At 44.4% G+C, this 24,222-nt stretch overlaps 1 protein-coding gene across 4 annotated transcripts in view; it reads left to right on the top strand.

Annotated features, from left to right (window-relative positions):
• The window catches only part of SMYD3 (SET and MYND domain containing 3), a 689,995-nt gene extending 679,928 nt beyond the window's left edge, over positions 1 to 10,067 (top strand). For all 4 annotated transcript variants that reach the window (XM_040451870.1, XM_040451871.1, XM_040451869.1 and 1 more), the window contains one exon: positions 9,755 to 10,067. In XM_040451870.1, the coding sequence (XP_040307804.1) occupies positions 9,755 to 9,856 (102 nt within the window). In that variant the 3' untranslated portion in view covers positions 9,857 to 10,067. The remainder of the gene's footprint in view (positions 1 to 9,754) is intronic.
• Positions 10,068 to 24,222: the final 14,155 nt, after the last annotated feature.

The raw sequence follows: 24,222 nt of genomic DNA, 5'->3' as shown, positions 1-24,222 counted from the left end.
TCCAGCCATGAAAGTCCTAGATGGCGTCTTCCAATGCGAGGCTGTTTTGTCTACACTGAGATCTGTGGTTGAGTGTAGCCCCCTCATCAATTCTCTCAGCTAGACCTTCTGGAGAACTTGCTGCAGCTTCTCCATCGGACTTGCTTCCTCACCCTGTACTTTTACGGAGACGGCTTCTTCCTTTAAACCTCATGACCAGCCTCTGCCAGCTCAGACTTCTCTTCTGCGGCTTCCTCCCCTCTCTGAGCCTTCACAGACTTGATGGGAGCCAGGACCCTGCTCTGGGTCAGGCTGTGGCTTAAGGGAATGTCGTGGCTGTTGGCTCTTCCGTCCGGACCACGGACGCTTCGTCCACATCGGCGGTACGGCTGTTTCGCTGTCTTGTCAGTCGTGTGTTCCCTGGAGTAGCAGTTGTAATTTCCTTCAAGAACTTTCCCTTTGCATCCACAGCTTGGCTCGCTGCTTGGTGCACGAGGCCTGGCTTTCTATCAGCTTCGACGTGCCTTCCTCACTCAGCTTCACCATTTCTAGCTTTTAAGGTGAGAGATGTATAACTCTTCCTTTCACCTAAACACACAGAGGCCACTGTAGGACTATTAATCAGTATATTCAATATAATATGGCCTAATTCCCTGTCTCAGGGAACAGGGAGGCTGGGGTGGGGGCAGCCAGTTGGTGGAGCAGAGCACACAATATTTATTATATACATATTTATTATATGTGTCTTATATGGGCATGCTTTGTGGGGCCCCAAACCAATTACACAATGGTGACATCAAAGATGTCTGATCACAGATCACATACCAAATGCAATAATAATGGAAAAGTTGAAATACTGTGAGAATTACCAAAATGTGACACGGAGGCAGGAAGTGAGCAAATGCTCTCGGAAGACGGGCACCCCACAGACTTGCTTCACAGCATGGCCACAGACCCTCAGTTAAAAAAACACCACCATGGCACCCGAGAGGCACAGTAAAGCACTAAAATGAGGTATCCTGTAAACAGAATACCTGATGCCCAGGTGACCATGAGGTCTTTGCAGTTACCTCTGTAACAAGTTCAGGGGCAGACAAGGTACTTGGAACTTAGGAGGGATTCCCTGTGGGAGAAGGGGGGGTGGAGGGAGAGAGGTCAGCACGATGGTGGCAGTAAGTGCCGAGAAAGTACATGGGAGAACTGGGTCTGTGTTGGAAGACAGGAAAGGGTGAGGTTTATTTTCACCCTCTTGATGAGGCTCCTGTGCCGCTGGCTCTCTGGTCCTGGCCTTTCCACCCCAGCAGAGAGCTCCTCTCCCCCAAACCATGGCTTCCGAACAGTCCATTGAGCGTCTGACATCAGCTCAGGTCATGATCTCGCAGTTGGGTTCATGAGTTCAAGCCCCACCTTGGGCTCTGTGCCGTCAGCCTGTCAGTGCAGAGCCCAGTTCCAATCCTCTGCCCCTCCCCACTTACACTCTTCCAAAAATAAATATTTAAAAAGAAAGAAAAAGAAGAGAAACAAAGGAGTCCTGGCACGGAGGCATGCAGGAGCCTGTCTAGAGTCATACTGACGTGGAGCCCGCTCTAGGTTCTTCAACTAGGAGATTGATGGAATTCTTGTATGAATCTGAGTAAGGCCCAGCATTGTCCTTCCAATTTAGGGGAGGGGGCAAACGTGTAAACAAACAGGTCACTAAGTCCAGGCTGGAGTCCAAGGCTCTCTTTTCTCCTACACTGGCCCAGTGAAATAGATGGGACTCTCTAGTAAGACCCCGTGCGCAGAAACCCCTTCTGATCTGCGAGCCCCCGATGCCAGCCCCGGGGGCGGTTCGGAGCTCTTTATTCATCGAGTGAGGCTTGATGTTGCCTGTGTGTGCAGAACTCTGGAAGGGGACCTCTGATACCCTCGGCTGCAGACACAGGAGCCCAAGCAGACATTTACATGTCGATTTCTGGGGTCACATGGGCTGGGTGGCTGCTGTGGCCATCCCCACCCATCTCACGCTTTCTGCCCTTCTGTATCCCTCAGGCCCCCGTTCCATACTGCCTTCCTCACGTTCTCGCGATGTTAACCTCACCTCCAGAAGCTTCCTCTGTTAACGGTCTTATTTCGCATCTCCTTCCCCTGGTACCAAAGGTGAACCCCTGCAAGGACCCTGAGAGCTATGAAGGAGATTCTCGGAGCAGGATCAGCAAGTCTGCCCCGAGGCCTGCGTTACACCATGGCCTGACCCCAGACTTCCCGTTTGGCTCTGGAAGTCACTGAGTGTCTCACCAGGTTTTATCGTCAACCAGAATGCAGACAGACGTGTGCCTGGCAGTGTAGCCTGGTCGAGAGCGCTCAGCTTTCGAGGGAGGAGGTTCACGTGGCAGCCCCATGCCTTGACGCGAGTCTCTTAATCGCTCCGAATCTAGCTTTCTTAGTTTTAAAACGGGGATAATACCTACGCCACAGAGTGGTTCTGAGAAGTCAATGAGGTAGTATGTGAGACTGTTCTGCCAAGTCCCAAGTATTTTGAGACGATCAAGGATGCTTATGGTTATAGGAACCCTCGTGCCGATCGTTCCCGCCGCTATTCCTGCCGTCCCTTCAGCACTGATGTTTGTAGCTTGGGATAATACGGCGTTTCCATTGCTGACAATTATGTCATGTAACTGCTCCCCAGCATTCCACAGGGACATGTTCTGTTTCCCCAAGTTGCGTAGGATTCCACAAGGGGCCCCGACTTTACCTTGTGTATCTCCTGGTGCTGCCTAACATAGACACACGTGCCCCAGTCACAGCAAGTTCTGTTCAACACGTACTTGAGTGAATAGATTTTTTTTTAATGAACTGAGATCTTTAAAAGTCCCACCCTGGTCCTGTCCCTTTGGCTAGTGTGCATATGTAGTGTGTCTATGGCTAGTGGACCAGATCTTGTCTGGACCTTTCCTGACCACCTGCTGGCAGAGTGAGGGTCTGATCACCCAGTTCCAGTGTGTGGCAAGGGTTTTCCCACACGAGCTGAGTGTCCTAAGTTCAGTTCAATTCTGACACCATCTACCCAGAGACCACACCGGATCCCACAGGTTAGGGGCTCAGCCCCACAGGGCCACCCTCTACTGCGGATGCTGAGGGCACGCCAGGTTGTCACCTGAGCTTCTGACTGACCAGCTATACACACTGGAGACTCCAAGGACCCCCGCTCCTTAGGTTCAACTGATCTGCTAGGGTGGCTCACGGAACTCAGAGGAACAGTTTGCTTGCCAGTGTATTGTAGAATGCTATAAATCAGGATAAACCGGACAGAAGAGAGGCATAGGGCAGGGTCTGGGGAAACGGCCCAGAGCTTCCGTGCTCTCAGAGCTCACCACTCTCCCCAAATCTCCAATGCGGAAGCTCTTCAAACCCCATCCTTTATAGCGGTTTTTACAGAGACTTCATTACCTAGGTATGATTGATTAAATCGCTGGCTGTTGGCAAGTGATTCAGCCTCCAGCCTCTCCCTTCTCCTAAAGGTCAGTCACGCGCGTGGTTCTCCTGGCAACCAGCCCCCATCCTTAGGCGCTTTCTGAAAGTCACCTTGTTAACACGAGACCCCTTTATTGCTTTCAGCACTTGGGAAATTCCAGAGGGTTTTAGAATCTCTGTGAGAAGCTAGGATATTAGCTCTCTATCAAATTACCTATCTATCCATGTCTCCGTATTACAAAGTACCGGATCACACAGGCCACATGTCCATTTCTTCGCCAGCTCATAGGACCTGGGGGTCCAGGAACAGGAGCGGGCCAGTTTCATCCTGCAGAAAGCCTCCTTTCCTGAGTTTTCTCCTGGCTCAGGGAACCCAGAGAGGGGAAAGGGAAGCTCTCTGCCTTCCGAAGCTGATGTTCTCTTTAGGCTAGCACCCCTCCATATTCTTTCTCAGAGACTCTGGAAACAATAGGACGAAAGGGCTTGAAACCCTTTTGGGTTTCAAAGGCCGACTCTGGAGCAGAAATGAGTGCCGCTTCAGAAACAGAAATTTGCTACAGATTCCATTAGACCAGCCTCCTCCAGGAAAGGGATCCCCTTAGCGCAACACAGATCTGGTTTAGGCTTTCATCACCGGGCTCTGCTGAAATCCTTGTGACTGCTGCCGCAGGAGAGTCCTGGGGGTCCCCTCGCGGTGCTGCTCTCCTGCTTTCTCCTGTCTCTAATCTGTTTCCATTCCCTTCCACTTACTCCTTGGAAGGATTTTGTTAGCATCTAACTTGACTTCTCGGAGCTCCCCTGCGGTCGCCCTCGGCTGGGCTGTCCTTCAGTGAGCCTGTTTCTGTCCCGTAAGCTCGCTCTCCGAGCTGCTGATCCCCCTACCCTGGGCTAGACTAACCGCCTTGTTAGTGCCCTGTTAGCTGCAAGCAGGCTGGAAGAAAACAGACTTCTTCCCCCTCAGTAATCATTTGTTATTTAGATGTAAATTTTTTACGTTACACCATATTGTTTGTTTCCCTTCTCCTTTCATTCTGTTGAAGCATCTTACGTTTTGAGGATCCCTTTAGCACAGGCCAGGAGCCCCGGACCCCCCTGTCTACCCCACACAGCTATGAGCTATTCAGGCACAGCCAGAGAAAACTGAATGCACCTCCCACTCCCGCCTACACCCCGAATGTAAGCCCCGGCGTGGCTGATTCGGAGCTCGCGGTTCTCTTGCTCCTGTTCCTTAACCTGCTAACCTCTTTGCTCACGTTATTTGTGAATCTCGTAAGAACCACTGACTTGCTAGAGAGAAACCTACATACACACGTCCTGTACGCTGGGTGTGATGCGATGGGATTCCAGAGCTGCTTATCAGGCACACATTTCTTTTCCCTCTGTTTTTTTTCGTTTACTTATCCTGACAGAGAGGGAAGGAGGGAGGGAGAATCCCAAGCAGGATGTGGGGCTCAAGCTCATAAACAGGGAGATCACGACCTGAGCCAAAGTCAAGAGCCGGACGCTTAACCCATTGAGCCACCCAGGAGCCCCTCCCTCTGATTTTAAATCCATATTTAAATCATGCTTGGGGAAGTCATTTATTGGATTCCCTCAGGCTCCTGGGAGAGAGTATATGAGATCCTTGATAAGCTTAATATATTTGTATTAAAAATTAATAAGAAAGCTATTGTTTGCAACTTTAAATCATAATTTGATTCAACCTATTTAATATAAGACCACAATTTTAAAATTACTCAAAAAAAAAAAAAAAAAAAGACGTGATGAGATTTAAATCAGTCCTGGGCCCCTGCCTTTATTCCTGAATGAACCACGCATGTCCTGTGGCAGACAATCAGTGCTGCCATTTCTCGTGTGACATTTAGAGTCCATACATGGCCCAGCAGCCCCCCTTGGAGGCTCCAAACGAGTCCTCTGTGGAAGATGATGTGCAGGCTCTTTTTAAATGCTACTATTATAAAAATAAAATTTAATGGAAAGAGATAAGCTTTTCCCAGCACAAGCCGGCTCCAATTTTATATTTCCTTAATCTGTTTTATATACTGCTGCAGGAAATTAAACTAAAATTGTCCTTTCTGTCTGATGTGCGCATGTGTGGGAGGGGCTGAGGGGACACGCAGAGCTACAGGAAACGGCTGCTCCGGTCTGTCAGGGATTTACTGTAACTTTATTTGGGAGGGCAAAGCCCCACTCACCCACTGGGCTGAAGGTTTGTGGCCCCCGTAGAGATCTGGGCCCACAGCCACACGGCGCTCCTGTCTTACGTCAATGAGAGCTGACGCCCAAGACGAGGACCAGATCTCTTCTATCACCAGGTCTGAGTCCCCACTCACTCCCTGTCCACCCAGAGTGACCGGTCCTTCACACAAATGCAGAGGGCGGGCTCTGACATACTTTGCACATACTGAATGCTATTTCTTTCTTTCCTTTCTCTCTGGTTCTCTTCCACTCCAGCCGTCCCTCATAATTGTAACGCCTACTTGTTTATTGTACTTCTACTCAGTTTCACCTTCTAGACAAATGATGCAGACGCTCTTTCAGTATCTCCCAGTCGGTCCGGTGCCCCAGCTATACCCGTTCGCTCTCTGCTTCCAGCCCCCCGTGGACAAAATCTTCTAATCTTAGTGTCTCAAATCTTGTACATAATGTCCGGGGGTTGCCCCCTGCCCCTGCCTTTGCTTCCCTTGCTGCGTTCACCAAGAGCATCTTGACTGGGAGATCCCTCTAGATGTCTCAGAAGCCATGTCTGGGTACAGGGGATCCTCTGGTCCCCACCTCGGTCATGAAGACTGGCTTCAGGTGGAGGCTGCACGATGCAGCCATGGAGTGAACATCCGCTCGCGTCCTGAGAGCTGGCGCCCACCCTGCACCCGCGAGTCAGGCCACGACGTGACTGGCCCGGAGGGTCCTCACGGCCCTTCCATAAGGAAGCAGGCACGGAGGTGTGGCAGTGAAGTCTGGGGAAAGCCAGGCAGCTTCCCCTTCCTTCCTGGGGCTCTGTGATTCCAGGACGGCTGCAAGCCTCCTACTGGCGCTTGGGCACGTGTCCTAAGCAGGTCTGTCCCTCTCATGAACAGGAAGACTCTGGATCGGCCACAATTAACCTCGGCTCCTGAGGAACAGACCTTCTTTCTAAAGCTGGAAGGGGGAAGAAAGTGCAAATGATGGCTGGAGGAAAGGCAGAAAGGAGGGAAGGTTGCAGCCCACAGTGTGTGAAGACATGCACGTCGACCTCACCTTGTCAGAGGAATACGAAGGTGACATTTGTCATTTAGCCAGAGTTGTCTCTGGCTGACGCACAGCCCATCGGGGCATCCTCCTGGGCAGGAAGGCCAGGGCCTCGTCCGGCAGAGGGCCTCCGTGAGGCGCCAGGAAGGAGGTGAGCCGTCCCAGGTTAGGCCTGGCCTTTCTCTGGACCGCACGTTAGTGGGGCAGGGCAGAGGGTCGTCTCCCTTTAAGCAGAGACGTGTTCAGGCAGTGCTTCTGGCCCAGTCACCTTCCTCTGCCAAGTAGAAGGGATGAGAACATCCCCGAGCTTTCAAGTAAGACGCTTTCCCGTCAAAGACTCGAAGCATCTCTGTGATCTCCCATTGCAGTCCTGCTTTCAGGCCGCTTTCCACCGCAGACCTTAAGGTGTCTAGACTGACTGAGGACCCAGAGAGGAGCCCCAGTGGGGGGGGGGGGGGGAGGGGCGGGGAGGGGGGTGAAACGGGACACCTTTGTTCCCAGAATGGTTTCAAACATTTGCTTTTGATCCTCCAGCCGGAGGGATCTCACAGAGCTCGGCTGCCGGCAAGGTGGGGCTGCCTCCACCACCCTCCCACCCAAGGCCAGACCCACTCCAGTTAATCAGAACCTTCTGGGTTTCCCAGCTGGGATGTCACCGGGTGACGGGACTGCCTGTCGGCAGGGTCGTGTCTGGACTCCATGATGAGCACTGCTCTCCTTCAGGCTGGAGACCAGAGCCCAAGCTGGCGGGTCCTCCTCTTGCTGTCTCTTTCCTCTCTCTCCCAGCAGCTACATTCAGACCCCTCTGCCTGCCTGTTTTCCTTTATTACTGTGCAGGGGACATTTTTAAAGAGGCCGGAATGAGAAGCCAGGAGCACAGGCTGAAAGCATTTCCGGGCCTGGCCGCTTTGCTTCTCCGGGTGTAGGTTTCCGCCCCCACAGAACGAGGGGGTCTGAGGATGCGACCCCTTTGCTTCCGGTTTTTGTCTCTAGCTGCAAAGGTCTTCCTACCCGGGAATCCCTAGGAATTGATCTTAAGCAAATATTCAGCAAAGGCAAAAAGTGCCCTGAGTTGGAAGATCTGTATCATATCATTTTTTTGTCAAAAATTGAAAGTGATCTGAATTTCCAAGAGTAGCTTAGTGACTGATGGTCTGTAAACATGATAGAATTAATTGCACACAACCATTAAAATGGTAATGATGCTGGCTATAAACTAACATTGAATAATAAAACGCTGCTAGTGTTTGTTAAGAGCGCACTGTATGTCATTCTCAACCCCAAGGGCACATCAGAATCCCCTGAAGCCCCAGCCTCCCCCTCCCCCCCAGAGGCCAGGTTTTGGTTAATCCTGTGTGTGGGGTCTGGGCGTTAGGGTCTCTTGTGAGGCTCCCTGGTTGATCATACTTTCCAACCAAGGCTGAGAGCCTGTGTGAAGACACGTCCACATTCAGTACAATGGACCTGTGCCCCCCTCCCCTTTCCTGCCAGCCCCCTACCGGGTGGTGCACGAGGACAGGGTTTCTAATTTATTTACTGCACAAATATCATTGCTCTGTAACAAACCATTCCAAAGCTGAGCAAATATTCCAAAACTATTCCAAAGTTCCAACCACAACTTTACCATGATCACAGATTCTGTAGGTCAGGAATTCAAACAGATGACAACGGGAGCAGCTGGCCCTTTTCCTTCAACGTCTGGGGTTTCAGCAAGGAAGACGGGAACCTGGATGTCTTCTGGCTAGCGGCTGGAGTCACCTGGATGCTTTCACCCAACCTGGGGCTCAAACTCACGACCCTGAGACCAAGAGTTGCATGCTCTTCCAGCTGAGCCTGCCAGGCACCCCTGAACACTTCTTTATGCCAATTTCTGGTGTCTAGGCCCGGAGGACCTGAAAGAGGGGTTCGGCGAGGACCGTCTACCAGAGCACGTACACGTGGCCTCTCCGTGGGCCTCCTCACAGCATGGCGACTCACGGCCCCAGGAGCAAACACACTGGTGAACGAGGCAGAGGCTGCACGGCCTCTTTAACCTAGCCCTGGAAGTCAATAGCATGCCTTATACTGTTCTCACTGAAGTGGTCACAAGCCCACCCAGATTTCAGAAATATTATGGAGGCTGAATTGAACATGGGGAGTGAAGGAAGCGATTGTCCAAATGCTGACACTGTAATATGACATGAAAAGAATACAAAAATATGTGTCCATCATAAGCCCAGTGCATATAGATGAAAACTGAATGCAGCATGCAAAACTGAAATTTTAAGGTGATGGCAGCATAGAATCTCATCTTTAATACCACTTAATTATTTTTAGTTTTTATTCTTAAACCTAACCACCCACAACCCCCTGCACTAACAAGCCCTGAAGATCATTGTTGGACACCACACCTGGCACTACTCATTGGGAGTGTGCCGTCTACAGACACATGTAAAATTCACCCTGCCCCTTACTGCGTGGCTTGGAGAATCACAGTACTGCTCACGCTGCAGACCACGGGTTCTCCACGCCCAAGTATCGTGGGAAAGAGATGAGCAGGCAGGGGCCCACCTACTTTTGGATCGAGATGCTATCGGGCGGACTGGGGAGACACCGAGCCCTGAGGCCTCCACCTGGCCCATCCGCACAGTGTTGCCAAAGGCTATGGGTCTCATCACAAGAAAGAATTCAAGGATATACCAGACACAGTGGTTGAGAGGTGCAAGTAGGAAAGTTTGTTAAAGGGAGTGTTTGCTGTCAAGATGTGAGTGCAAGTGAGCTCAAGAGAGAGCTGCGTGCCCCGGAGTTTGGATCTCCATCTTTATTGACCGTTGTTAACTAGAGGGTGGAATACTTTTTACTTGAGGAGGGGATTTCTTGGGAGCAGGATTTCATGCCTTTTCTCCCTTAGTCAGCGTTTCAGCCTTCTTTGTCTTGGGCCTATCTGGTTAGATCCGGCTTCCTGTGGCTTTGTTTTGGAGTGGTGCCGACAGGTCTCTAACCGCTGCCCCCAAGAGCTGGCCATGACTCCCGTTTTGTGGGTCTCCAGGCATCCTGTTGAAACCTAACTAACTGTCTACTCTAACATAATCTGTCTTCTTTCTTTTTCCAATAGGCTTTTGACATTATGAGAGTGACACACGGCAGAGAGCACAGCCTGATTGAAGACTTGATCCTCCTCTTAGAAGAATGTGACGCCCACATAAGAGCATCCTAAGGGGTGCAGGCAAAGATGGCTCATACCCATATCGAATGCCTGGTGGAGGTCACATGTGCCGCACTGTTTGTGGGCCTCCCCTCTGGGAATGCTAGGCTGTGTTTATGTAGGTAAATAAGCAGGCATACCATGTGCAAACCACAAGAATCATTAGTTGTAGAGAAGCACAATAATAAATACAAAAAAAGTGGTTGAAAATGTCATCTGCTAATTGTTTTGTTTACTCGTTGGTGACTTTAATGTTCCACATCTCAACATGAAGGCTAGAAAGTTCTCGTAAAAGCATAGCAGTGTACGTTGAATCTCCTCCTTGAATATCTGGGGGGATAACTGGATAAAAATCAATGTTTTTACAAGCAAAAACTTAATGTCCATTTTGTCAAAAAAGCAGAATGTTTTCTTTACTGTTTGTAGTAAATGATAATATGTATCCATTATTTACACCCCAATACATCTCTAACACAGAAAGTTTTATCCTAGGTCCTAGAAAGAAGTCATTTTAGGTGCTATTAGAAAAGCATAGGAAGTCTTAATGGGAAAAAAGTGTTTTTTTCAAATGTCTTGGGTTCTTTGTATAATTCTTCTGTGCATTCTGTAACTCTGTATATGTCATGTTTTTTTAACTTGGAAATTTTTTCTGTAATTCCCTCCATCTGTGGCTTGACCATGTGACGTGCATGCCACGAAGCTCCCTCACCCTGCACCCCAGCTCACATCAGGTTTGTTTTTGCTTCCTCCTATTTCCCAATCCCATGGCTGCTTTTCCACCTTTCTGCATTAGACAAATTCAGAAAAAAAGGTGGTTTGTTTTATGGCTCCGTGACCCTGTGAGCAGTTCAGTCCCTCCTGGTTGGATGGGGCCCGGGCAGGAGTTGCAGCCCTTGGTTCCGGCGGCTGCGGGCATTCTTAGGGAGGCCCCAGGCAGCCACACCTTATTTTACAAGCTAGGAAAGGAGCTACTTACTGGGAGTTGTGGCCTGGCCCCTCACACAGGGAGCGACAAGGCTTCCAGCCACATGGCCAGGCAGGCGGCAGAGAAAGCTGGCCACTGGAAGCTGGAATCTGCTTGCCCAATGCCTGGCAATTACTCTGACCATGGAAACGTGCTCAGTATCAGGCTTGCTGGTGCACTCTGTACCTTTCTGTCAGCTGGCCTCTGCCCCAGCCACAGGCAAGTATCAAGCCTTATCTCCGGGGCACACAGGATCTCCAGTAACCACAGTAGCACAACACAGTAGGTATTCTGAAGCCCATTTTATAAGAAAACAGAGGCCCAGCGTCGGTGCTCGGGAATCCTTCCTAATTTACTAAGTCACCTTGAGAAAGTGGCTTCATCTCAGTCTTTATGAACAACCAACTCTACCCAATTCAGCAAATACACATTGGATAGTTACTGTGTGTTTAGGAAAAGGCAATACAAAGACTGAATAAGTTATGCCCCTTGTTCTCAAAATGCACACTCTCTGGTGTAGTATTTGTGTCCGTTAGCTTTTACTGCGTAACACGCTTAGCGGCTCAAGATAACACTTATTCACGATTCTGTACGTTAGCAGTTGAGCTATACAGTTCTGGTCTGGCCCAGGCGTGGCTGATCTTGGCTGCCTACACCACCGTCTGCAGTTGCAGGTGGGTCGGCTGGGGAAACGGGGTGACTGAGGCTTGTAGCTCCCCGGGTTAGCCCAGCCTTGTTCCCGGGGCAGCAGGGTTCCAGGAAAGGTAAGCAGGCAAGCCCCAATGTGCAAGCACTTCTCGTAACTGCTTGTGTTGCATTTGCCAATATCCCACGGGCCAAAGCCATTCACAAGGCCGGCCCAGAGTCTGGGGTGGGGAGAGCCTCTTCTCTCAGTCATCCAATCGCAAGGTGTGGAAAGAGAGGGAGGTATTGTGGCCATCTATGCAATCCATGTTATAGAACTTTGAGTGAATTGGATGAAATTCATAGACCTTTCCAGAAACCCATGTACATATATATGAACAATTTGCTTTTAGGATCAGGGACTCTTGAGCTCCCTGTGGTCCGTCCATCAGCAGACTCCCTGGAGTCCTTCGCCTAATGAGAAGTAGATTTGCTACCTTTCAAAAGCACTGATGGGAATTACGTTGGCTCGTCATTTTAAATTCATTAGGGAAAGAAAAAAGCCGTAACAGAAGGTCGGGGTAGGAACTCACGTGCCAAATGAGCAGAGTTCGCTGATAGAACCCTGTGTTTGCCAATTTCCTGAAATTTATCAGTGATGATCCTGGATAAGGAGATTTGCCCTCACGCCTCCTCGAAAAAGCATGACAAGCTTTTAAATCCCTCTCAGCTCACTTCCCGTTGTCTGAGAGAAGGGCCCCTAAGAGGGAGGGGCCCTGCTTGCATCAACTTTAATAGAAAGCAAACATTTAAGCAATGGTAAATGTTTACCCAACATCTTTACAGCAAAATAACTTTGGAGAAGGGGGAAGGGGACGGAGAACATAATTTAAAATCTGTGTCACCAGTGGCTGACGATTTATTGCCGCTCCAGCCTCCAGGACTGCTATTCCATTAATCCATAGATTGTAGCGGCAGGCTTTTTTCACATCAGTAACTTGACGCCATTAGTTGTTCCTCTGGGATAAGAACACATTTAAACTGAAAATGAACACACTGGGCATAATTTATGGCCATGCCATATGAATGCCAAGAGTACAGGCAGGACGGCTGCCTGGAAGGCCTGCTCACCCTGGGAGCTCAAGGCGGCCTTCCTCTAGCCGGGCAGGAACGCAGGCAGCAGAGAGGGCGGCCACAGTGTGGCGAGGCCAGACAGCCACAAACCACAGAGGTCCCTCCGTCAAGCTTCACAGCGGGAATGAAAGAGACAGTCCTGCGTGGGGGCCCTCCCCTGAGCTCTGTCTCGAGTATTCTCTTCTGGCCCAATCAGGAAACGATGTGACACTCAGAGTAGCCCACAAGCGAAATTCCTGAGTCAAGGGTAAACGCATATGTGAAATACTGTGGCATTTACCTTGAGCCGGTTGTATGACAATGCCTGCCTCCCCTCAGTCTTGACAACAGGGTGGGTTTTTCAGCTTTTGAATGTTGTGCTAAGCTCATGGGTGAGAAATGGTATCTCAATGTACTTTTAATTTTCTTATTGGCGAAGTTTGATGTCTTCAAATATTTAAAAGCCTTTTGTCTAACTTTCTGTGAATGCTATTTGCCTGTCTTTTGTCCAATTTTCTATCAGACTGTTGTGGGTTTTGTTTTGTGTTTTTTTTTTTCCTTTTCGTCTTTTTTCCCTCATCTTTAGTCGTTTCTATATTAGGAAGATTTTCCCTTTATCTGTAATATTTCATCTCTCAGTTTGTCACTTGTTTTTTGACTTTTCTTTAATATTTTGCCCTGAGTTCCTTTGGATAGCATTTTCAAAAAGGCATTTCATAAGAAATCTACTCTAGGGTAAGCCGGGGTCCTATTGTAAAGTTAAGCACCATGAATCCTCCTCAAATGGTTCCTGATTCTTAGCTGTTCCTGAGTTGAGTTGATATTTTAAAAAATCACTCTTCTCCAACATTCTGGCATCTTCCTGTCTTCAGCCAGCACCTTGCCTGGTCAAGGTTCTTCACCTGGTGGAAGTTCAGTTTATCATTCCTGAACTCTCTTGACACTTAATGGTCTTGCCATGTTGGGATGCCTCAATCTTCCATTAAACTGATTTACTTGTTAGAGAATCCCCTGGTTCAGACTTGGTCCACCCCACTATAGAGCAGCAATTAGAGATTGGGATTCAGTCAATTCAACCAGAATAGTAATCTGCTTCTTTGTCTTTTGATTCAGAGGCATGATGAGTCCAAATGGCCATAAGGCAGTCTGTCCATGATTATGGAGCCACTGTTGTATTCCCTGGAGGAATCATTTCTCCTTTAGAAACCTAGACATATAAACTAGCAGATCAAAAAGTCACAGGGCTAGGAAGCAAAAATTCCACAAGTGCATTATTAACTGTAATTGTGAGAGAAAATGATTTACAACCCTTTTTAAAAATATGTGCCAACATAGCATATTAAAAGTAAATATAGAGGGGCCCCTGGGTGGCTCAGTCAGTTAAGTGCCCGACTTGGGTTCAGGTCATGATCTCACAGTTCATGGGTTCGAGCTCTGCATTGGGCTCTGTGCAGACAGCTCAGAGCCTGGAGCCTGCTTCAGGTTCTTTGTCTCCCTCGCTCTCTGCCCCTTCCCTGCTCACGCTCTCTCTCTCTCTCAAAAATAAACATTAAAAATTAAAAAAAAAAAAATATAAAGACTGGAACTCTCCCAATTGTGCTTCCCATGAATACTTTCATAGGACCTACTGGGTGACTGATTTCTCTAATTTTCTTTTTTAAGTATATTTATATTTTTTATTGTAGTTGACATGCAATGTTACATCAGAGGTATACAACCCAGTGATTTAACAACTCTATACATCTGCTATGCTCACCACAAGTATAGATACCATCTGTCACCACATGCTATAACAATACCATTGACTCTATTACTTATCCCATACCTTTCATCTCTGTGACTTAGTAATTACATAACTGGAAGCCTGTACCTCCCACTCCACTTTACCATTCTGTTCATCTCCCCACCTACCCCCCTGGAAGCCACCCATTTATTATCTGTATGGGCTTTTCTGCTTTTTGTTTATTTGTTTTGTTTTTTACATTCCACATATTAAGTGAAATCATATGGTGGTATTTGGGTTTTTGGTATGAATTATTTCACTTAGGATAATATGAAAAGATCTCATTCTTTTTCATGGCTAAGTCATATTCCATGTGTATGGGCACACACATGCCATTCCTCTTTACCCATTCATCTATCACTGAATACTTAGGTTGCTTCCATATCTTGGTTATTGTGAATGATGCTGCAGTAAACATAGGGGTGCATGTATCTTTTGAATTACTGTATTCATTTTCTTTGGATAATTACCCAGGAGTAAAATTGCTGGATCATATGGTATTTCTACTTTTAAGTTTTTTTAGGAAATTCTATACTGTTTTCCACAGTGGCTGCACCAATTTACTATCCCATGAATACTGTGTAAGCGTTCCCTTTTACCCACACCCTTACCAATACATGTTATTTGTTTTGTTTTGTTTTGTTTTGTTTTGTTTTGTTTTGATAATGGCCATTCTGACAGGTTTGAGGTGACACCCCAGCGTGGCTTTGATTTGCATTTCCCTGATGATGAGACATGTTGAGTGTCTTTTCATGTATCTTTTGGCTATTTGTCTGTATTCTTTGGAAACAGTGTTAGTCCAGGTCCTCTGCTGATTTTTGATTGGATTATTTGTAGGTGTTCAGTTGTAGAAATTCTTTATATAGTTTGGATGTTATCTCCTTACCAGACATATCATTTGCAAATATCTCCTATTCATTAGGTTCTCTTTTTGTTTTGTTAATGGTTTCCTTTGCTGTATGAGAGCTTTTTATTTTGGTGTAGTGCCATCAGAAACTTTAGTTTTGCTTTTCTCTCCTTTGCCTGCAGACACCTGTAAAAAAATATTGCTAAGGCTAATGCCACGAGATTAATGTTTTATTCTAAGAGTTTCATGGTTTCAGATCTCGCATTTAGGTGTTTAATACATTTGGAGCTTATTTTTATGTGTGGTGTTAAAAGATGATCTAGTTTCATTCTTTGCATGTAGCTGTCCAGTTTTCCCAGAACCATTTACTGAAGAGTGTCTTTTCCCCATTGTATAGTTGTATATTAATTGCCCATATAAGCATCATTTCTGAGGTCTCTGTTCTGTTCTATTGATCTATGTGTCTGTGTTTGTGCCAGTATCATACTGTTTTGATTATTATAGATTCTATATATATTTCAAAATCTGGGATTATGATACCTCCAGCTTTGTTCCTCTTCCTCAAGACTGCTTTGACTATTTGGGGTTTTTTGTTGTTCCATACAAATTGTAGGATTATTTGTTCTAGTTCTAAGAAAAACACTATTGGTGTTTTGCTAGGGATTTCACTGAATGTGTAGATTGCTTTGGGTAATATGAATATTAGAGCAATATTAATTCCAATCCATGAACGTTGTATATCTTTCCATTTGTGTTGTCTTCAATTGCTTTCATCAGTGTTTTGTAGTTTTCAGAGTACAGATCTTTCACCTGCTTGGTTAAGTTTATTCCTAGATATTCTTTTGGGCGCAATTATAAATGGAAATTTTTCTTAATGTCTCTTTCTGCTATGTCTTTATTAGTATATAGAAACACAACCAATTTCTGTATATTAATTTTGTATCCCGTAACTTTACTGAATTCATTTACTACTTCTAATAGTTTTCTGGTGGAGTCTTTAGGGTTTTCTATGTATAGCATTGTCATCTGCAAATAATGACAGTTTTACTTCTTTGTTACCATTTTGGATTCTTTTTATTTCTTTTTCTTGTCTGACTGTTATGGCTATGACTCCCAATACTATGTCGATTAAAAGTGGGAAGAGTGGAGAGGAGGATCCAAGATGGCAGAACAGCATGAACGTTTTTGTGTGTCTCGTGTCCATGAAATACAGCCAGATCAACACTAAACCATCCTGCACACCTAGAAAACTGACTTGAGGATTAACACAACAATCTGCATAACCTGAACTACAGAAGTCAGCAGGTACACAGCACAGAGAGGTGCACTGGGGGAGAGAGAAGCTGTGGAGGGCAGGGAGCTATTTTTGCTTGTGGAGAGAGGACAGAGACAAGGGGAGAGTATGGGAAGAGAACCCCCCCCCAAAAGCAGCTGGAGACAAACTGGAAAAGTGGAAACATCCCCAGGGACTGAACTAAAAAGGGAGAAAGGAGAAATGAGAGGGTTTAAATTCCACTAAGACTCTATAAACAGGGGGAGCACAGAATCTAAAACTCTGTAGCTCGATACCTGGTGGTGCTCTGGTGAGAAGAGAGAATCCCCAGGAGCAAAGTGAAGTCCGGGGGTCCTCGGGCCACACGGGGAGAGGTGGTTCCCCTGCTGGGAGGACATCTGGTAGAGGCTGTATAGTGCCCCCCCCCACCAGGCAAAGGCCCCAGTGGAGCCCAGAGAACAAGCACATTGGCTGGTGCTGGAACAAGGTCATTAAGGGTGAAGCCTGGTGCCATATGTATGTTGTGATTTTCCATAATCCCTGAAACACTGCTGCTATACAATTGCATGAACTACTTCTAGGGCGGGCTGGCACCCAGCCACAGTCTCTGGGCATCAGCAGCAGCATGGTCCCATGAACGTTCCTGGGTACACCTGGCACCCGGCCATTGCTTGGTGAGACCCTACCATAGAGGGGCAGAACAGGTCAAAGTTGCAGTCCCTCAGAAGTAAGGGGTTGGGAAAAACAGCCTCATCTGAGATAAAACTTAAGAGGTAGGTGCCGCCTGTCAACCTGACGGCTTGGTCACAGACAGTGTAAAAGCGGGGAGCAGACAGAAGCCAGAGACAAAGGAATGGGTGCGTGATTGCTGATCAGGGAGAACAGAGTTCCGATACTAGAGACTGGGTAGCTGGGTGACGCCATTTTAACCCCTCCCGTGCATGCACATACACATCTACAAGCACCACAACAATACAGCCCAGTAAGCTAAGCAGCACCATCTAGTAGGGAACAGAGCCATTATACTAAGCCCCGCCTAATTGGGCCAACCTTGCTCTTCAGGAACACCACAAGTCCTTCTGCCTGCTTAGTTTATGGACCATAAAGTGCTTCACAATTTGACTTCTAGGGGAAAATAATATAATTTCAATTGTATTTCAGGCTGTTTGCTGGTACATCTATTCAATTTTCTTTTTCCTTTTCTTTTTCTTGAATACAGAAAGAAAAAATTTATTTTTATTTTTGATTTTCATTAAAATATTTTTAATTTTTTCTACTATATTTTTTACTTTTGTAAATTTTTCAAATTCTATTTTACTTTCATCATTTCATTTTATTCTATTTCACTGTATTCATTTTTTCAAATCTTCAAACGTTTTCCTCCCCCCCCCCCCCTTTTTTCTCTAATCTACAAGTCCCTTTCAACATCCAGACCAAAACACACATAAGATCTAGTATCATTTATTTGATTTGTGTGTGTGTTGTTTTTAATTTTTCAATTTTAATTTTTTTGACCTCATTTGACCTTTTCTGCCTTCAAAATGACAAAACAAAGGAATTTACCCCAAAAGAATGAGCAGGAAGAAACGACAGCCAGGGACTTAACCAACACAGGTACAAGCAAGATGTCTGGACCAGAATTTAGAATCACGATAATAAGAATACTAGCTGGGGTCGTAAATAGGTTAGAATCCCTTTCTGCAGTGATAAAAGAAGTAACAGCTAGTCAGGATGAAATAAAAAATGCTATAATTGAGCTGCAATCTCGAATGGATGCCATGGCAGGAAGGATGGATGGGGCAGAACAGTGAATCAGCTATATAGACGACAAACTTATAGAGAATAATGAAGCAGGAGAAAAGAGGAAGACTAAGGTAAAAGAGCACAATTTAAGAATTAGAGAAATCAGTGACTCATTAAAAAGGAGTAACATCAGAATCATAGGGGTCCCAGAAGATGAAGAGAGAGAAAAAGGGGTAGAAGGGTTATATGAGTAAATCATAGTGGAAAACTTTCCTAATCTAGGAAAAGACACAGAAATCAGAATCCAGGAAGCACAGAGGACTCCCATTAGATTCAACAAAAATCAGCCACCAACAAGGCATATCAGAGTCAAATTCACATTTACTCAGTCAAGGAAAGAATCATGAAAGCAGCAAGGGAAAAACATTACTTAACCTACAAGGAAAGACAGATCAGGTTTGCAGCAGACCTATCCACAGAAACTTGGCAGGCCAGAAAGGAGTGGCAGGATATATCCAATGTGCTGATTTGGGAAAAATATGCAGCCAAGAATTCTTTATCCAGCAAGGATGTCACTCAAAATAGAAGGAGAGATTAAAAGTCTCCCAGACAAAAATTAAACGAGTTCGTGACCACTAAACCAGCCCTGCAAGAAATTTTAAGGGGGACTCTCTGAGGGGAGAAAAGATGAAAAAATAAAGATAGATAGATAGATAGATAGATAGATAGGATACCAAAAGGAACAAAGACCAGAAAGGACCAGAGAACACCATGAGACACTCCAGCTCTACAAGAAACATAATGGCAATAAATTCTTATCTTTCAGTACTCATTTTAAACACCAATGGACTAAATGCTCCAATCAAAAGACAAAGGGTAAAAGAATGGATAAGAAAACAAGATCCATCTATATGCTGTTTACAAGAGACCCACTTTAGACCTAAAGACACCTTCAGATTGAAAGTAAGGGGATAGAGAACCATCTATCATGCTAATGGTTGACAAAAGAAAGCCGGAGTAGCCATAATTATATCAGACAATCTAGACTTTAAAGACTGTAACAAGAGATGACTAAGGGCGTTATATCATAATTAAGGGGTCTATCCACCAAGAAGACCTAACAATTGTAAACATTTATGCTCCAAATGTGGTGGAACCCAAGTATATAAATCAATTAATCACAAACATCAAGGAACTCATTGATAATAATACCATCATAGTAGGGGACTTCAACACCCCACTTAGAGCAATGGACAGATCATATAATCAGAAAATCAACAAGGAAACAATGGCTTTGAATGACACACTGGACCAGATGGACTTAACAGATATATTCAGAACACTTCATCCTAAAGCAGCAGAATATACATTCTTCTCTAGTGCACGTGGAACATTCTCCAGAACAGATCACATCCTGGGACACAAATCTGCCCTCAACAAGTACAAAAAGATCGAGATCATACCATGCATATTTTCAGACCACAACACTTATGAAACTGGAAATCAACCACAAGAAAAAATTTGGAATGGTAACAAATACTTGGAGACTAAGAACATCCTACTAAAGAATGAATGGGCTAACCAAGAAGTTAAAGAGGAAATTACAAGTACATGGAAGCCAATGAAAATGATAATGCCACAGCCCCAAACATCTGGGATGCATCAAAGGCAGTCATAAGAGGCAAGTATATAGCAATCCAGGCCTTCCTAAAGAAGGAAGAAAGGTCTCAGATACACAACCTAACCTTACACCTAAAGAAGCTGGAAAAAGAACAGCAAATAAAACCCCAAACCATCAGAAGACAGGAAATAATAAAGATCCGAGCAGAAATAAATGCTATCAAAACAAACAAACAAAAAAACAGTAGAATAGCTCAATGAAACCAGAAGCTGGTTGTTAATTCTTTTGAAAGAATTAACAAAATTGATAAAAACCACTAGCCAGTTTGATCAAAAGGAAAAAGGAAAGGACCCAAATAAAATCAAGAATGAAAGAGGAGAGCTCACAACCAACACAGCAGAAATAAAAACATTAATAAGAGAATATTACGAGAAATTATACACCAATAAAATGGGCAATCTGGAAGAAATGGACAAATTCCTAGAAACATATAAGCTAACAAAACTGAAACAGGAATAAATAGAAAATTTGAACAGACCCATAACCAGTAAAGCAATCAAATTAGTAATCAAAAATCTCCCATAAAACAAGACTCCAGGCCAGATGGCTTTCCAGGGGGATTCTACCAAACATTTAAGGAAGAGTTAACACCTATTCTCTTGAAGCTGTTCCAAAAAATAGAAATGGAAGGAAAACTTCCAAACTCTATGAAGTCCACATTACCTTGATTCCAAAACCAGGCAAAGACTCCACTAAAAAGGGGAACTATAGATAGACCAATTTCCCTGATGAACATGGATGCAAAAATCCTCAACAAGATATTAGCCAACCGACGCCAACAATACATTTAAAAAATTATTCACCATGACCAAGTGTGATTTGTACCTGGAATGCAGGGCTGGTTCAATGTCCGCAAAACAATGTGATTCATCACATCAACAAAAGAAAGGACAAGAACCACATGATCCTCTCAACAGATGCAAAGAAAGCATTTGACAAAATACAGCATCCATTCTTGATAAAACCCCTCAAGAAAGTAAGGATAGAAGGATCATATCTCAGGATCATAAAAGCCATATATGAAAGACCCAATGCTAATTTCATCCTCAATGGGGAAAAACCGAGAGCTTTCCCCCTAAAGTCAGGAACAAGACAGGGATGTCCAATCTCGCCACTGTTATTCAACATAATATTGGAAGTCTTAGCCTCAGCAATCAGACAACACAAAGAAATAAAAGGCATTTAAGTTGGCCAGGAGGAAGTCAAACTTTCACTCTTCACACGACGTGAAAGTCTCAAGTATAAAATTAATGCACAGAAATTGGTTGCATTCCTATACACCAACAATGAAGCAACAGAAGGAGAAATCAAGGAATCAATCCCATTTACAATTGCACCAAAAAACCATAAAATACCTTGGAATAAATCTAACCAAAGAGGTGAAGAATCTATACACTGAAAACTAGAGAAAGCTTATGAAAGAAATTGAAGACACAAAAGAATGGAAAAATACTCCATGCTCCTGGATAGGAAGAACAAATATTGTTAAAATGTCAGTACTACCCAAAGCAACCTACATATTCAATGCAATACCAATCAAAATAACACCAGCATTCTTCACAGAGCTAGAACAAACAATCCTAAAATTTGTATGGAACCAGAAAAGACCCTGAATAGCCAAAGCAATCTTGAAAAAGAAAACTAAAGCAGGAGGCATCACAATCCCGGACTTTAAGCTGTATTACAAAAGCTGTAATCATCAAGACAGTATGGTACTGGCACAAAAACAGACACTCAAATCAATGGCCACAAAGGCCCACAAACGTATAGCCAACTAATCTTTGGCAAAGCAGGAAAGAATATCCAATGGAATAAAGACAGTCTCTTTAGCAAGCAGTGCTGGGAAAACTGGACAGCGACATGCAGAAAAATGAACCTGGACCACGTTCTTACACCATACACAAAAATAAACTCAAAATGGATGACGGACCTGAATGTGAGACAGGAAACCATCAAAATCCTGGAGGAGAAAGCAGACAAAAACCTTTGTGACCTCGGCCACATCAACTCCTTACTCAACATGTCTCCAGAGGCAAGGGAAACAAAAGCAAAAATGAACTATTGGGACCTCGTCAAAATAAAAAGCTTCTGCACAGCAAAGGAAACAATTAGCAAAACCAGAGGGCAACCAATGGAATGGGAGAAAATATTTGCAAATGACATATCAGGTAAAGGGTTAGTATCCAAAATCTATAAAGAACTCATCAAACTCAACACCCAAAAAAATAACCCAGTGAAGAAATGGGCAAAAGACATGAATAGATACTTCTCCAAAGAAGACATCCAGATGGCCAACCAATACATGAGAAAATGCTCAACGTCACTCATCAGCAGGGAAATACAAATCAAAACCACAACGAGATACCACCTTACACCTGTCAGAATGGCTAACATTAACAACTCAGGCAACGAAGATGTTGGCAAGGATGCGGAGAAAGGATCTCTTTCACACTGCTGGTGGGAATGCAAACTGATGCAGCCACTCTGGAAAACAGTATGGAGGTTCCTCAAAAAATTATAAATAGAACTACCCTATGACCCAGCAATTGCACTACTAGGTATTTATCCAAGGGATACAGGTATGCTGTTTAGAAGGGGCACATGCACCCCAATGTTTACAGAAGCACTATCAACAATAGCCAAAGTATGGGAAGAGCCCAAATGTCCATCGATGGATGAATGGATAAAGAAGATGTGGTGTATATATACAATGGAATATTACTCGACATTCAAAAAGAATGAAATCTTGCCATTTGCAACTACATGCATGGAACTAGAGGGTATTATGCTAAGCGAAATTAGTCAGAGAAAGACAAATATATGTCTCTACTCATAGGAGTACTTTAAGACACAGAACAGATGAACAAAGGGAAAGGAAGCAAAAATAATGTAAAAATGTTATAAAAAATAGGGAGGGGGATAAAACATAATAGACTCTTAAATATGGATAACAGAGGGTTACTGGAGGGGTTGTTGGAGGGGGTATGGGCTAAATGGGTAAGTGTATTAAGGAATCTACTTCTGAAATCACTGTTGCACTATATGCTAACTTAGATGTAAATTTTAAAAAATATATATATAGGGGCGCCTGGGTGGCTCAGTCGGTTAAGTGGCCGACTTCGGCTCAGGTCACGATCTCGTGGTCTGTGAGTTCAAGCCCCACGTCGGGCTCTGTGCTGACCACTCACAGCCTGGAGCCTGTTTCAGATTCTGTGTCTCCCTCTCTCTCTGACCCTCCCCGTTCATGCTCAGTCTCTCTCTGTCTCAAAAATAAATAAACGTTAAAAAAATTTTTTTTAATAAAAAATTGTCTTGTTGCTAATCTTAGAGGAAAAGCTCTCAGTTTTTCATCATTGACTATACTGTTAGCTGTGTGTTTATCCTATATGGTCTTTTTTATGTTCAGGTTATTCCCCCTAAACTCACTTCATTTAGAGGTTTTTTTTTTTAATCATAAATGGATATTAAATTTTGTCAACACCTTTTCCTACATCTATTGAGATTATCATACGGTTTTTATCTTTCAATTTGTTAATGCGGTGTGTCACATTGTTTTGTGCATATTGAACCATTCTTGCATCCCCAGAAGAAATCCCACTTATGGTGATAAATCTACAGAATGAATGAAAAGAAAAGAATAAGTATTAACTCTTCTTTAAATGTTCACTAGAATTCATCTGTGAATCTATCTGGTCCTAGACTTTTTTTGTTGGGAGATTTTTGATCACTGACTCAATTTCATTACTAGTAATCAGTCTGTTCAGATTTTCTATTTCTTCCTGTTTAGTTTTGAAAGATTGTGTATTTACAGGAATTTATCCACTTCTTCCAGGCTGTCCAGTTTGTTGCATATAATTTTTCATCCCAGTCTCTTATAATCTTTTGTATTTCTGTGGTATCATTTGTTATAGATTACCCTCTTTCATTTCAGATTTTATTTATATGGGTTTGTTCTCTCTCTCTCTCTCTCTCTCTCTCTCTGTCTTTTGATGAGTCTGGCTAAAAGTTTATCAACCTTGTTTATCTTTTCAAAGAACCAGTTCTTGGTTTCATTGATCTTTTCTATAGTATTTTTAGTTTCTCATTATGTCTGCTCTAATCTTTATTATTTCTTTTCTTCTACTGACTTTGGGATTTCTTTGCTCTTTTTATTGTTACTTTACATGTAAGATTAGATTGTTTCAGAATTTTTTTGTTTCTTGATGTAGACATGTATTCTTATAAATTTTCCTCTTCAAAATTTTTGCTGGTTCTCAAAGATTTGGGACCATGGTGTTTTCATTTTCATTTATCTCCATGCATTTTTAATATACCCCTTTGATTTCTTTATTGAACTACTGGTTGTTTAGT

Source organism: Herpailurus yagouaroundi, unplaced genomic scaffold, assembly GCF_014898765.1.
Source record: "Herpailurus yagouaroundi ecotype Mexico unplaced genomic scaffold, PumYag 205, whole genome shotgun sequence".
NCBI lineage: Eukaryota > Metazoa > Chordata > Mammalia > Carnivora > Felidae > Herpailurus > Herpailurus yagouaroundi.
This window is presented reverse-complemented; position numbering and strand designations above follow the sequence as displayed.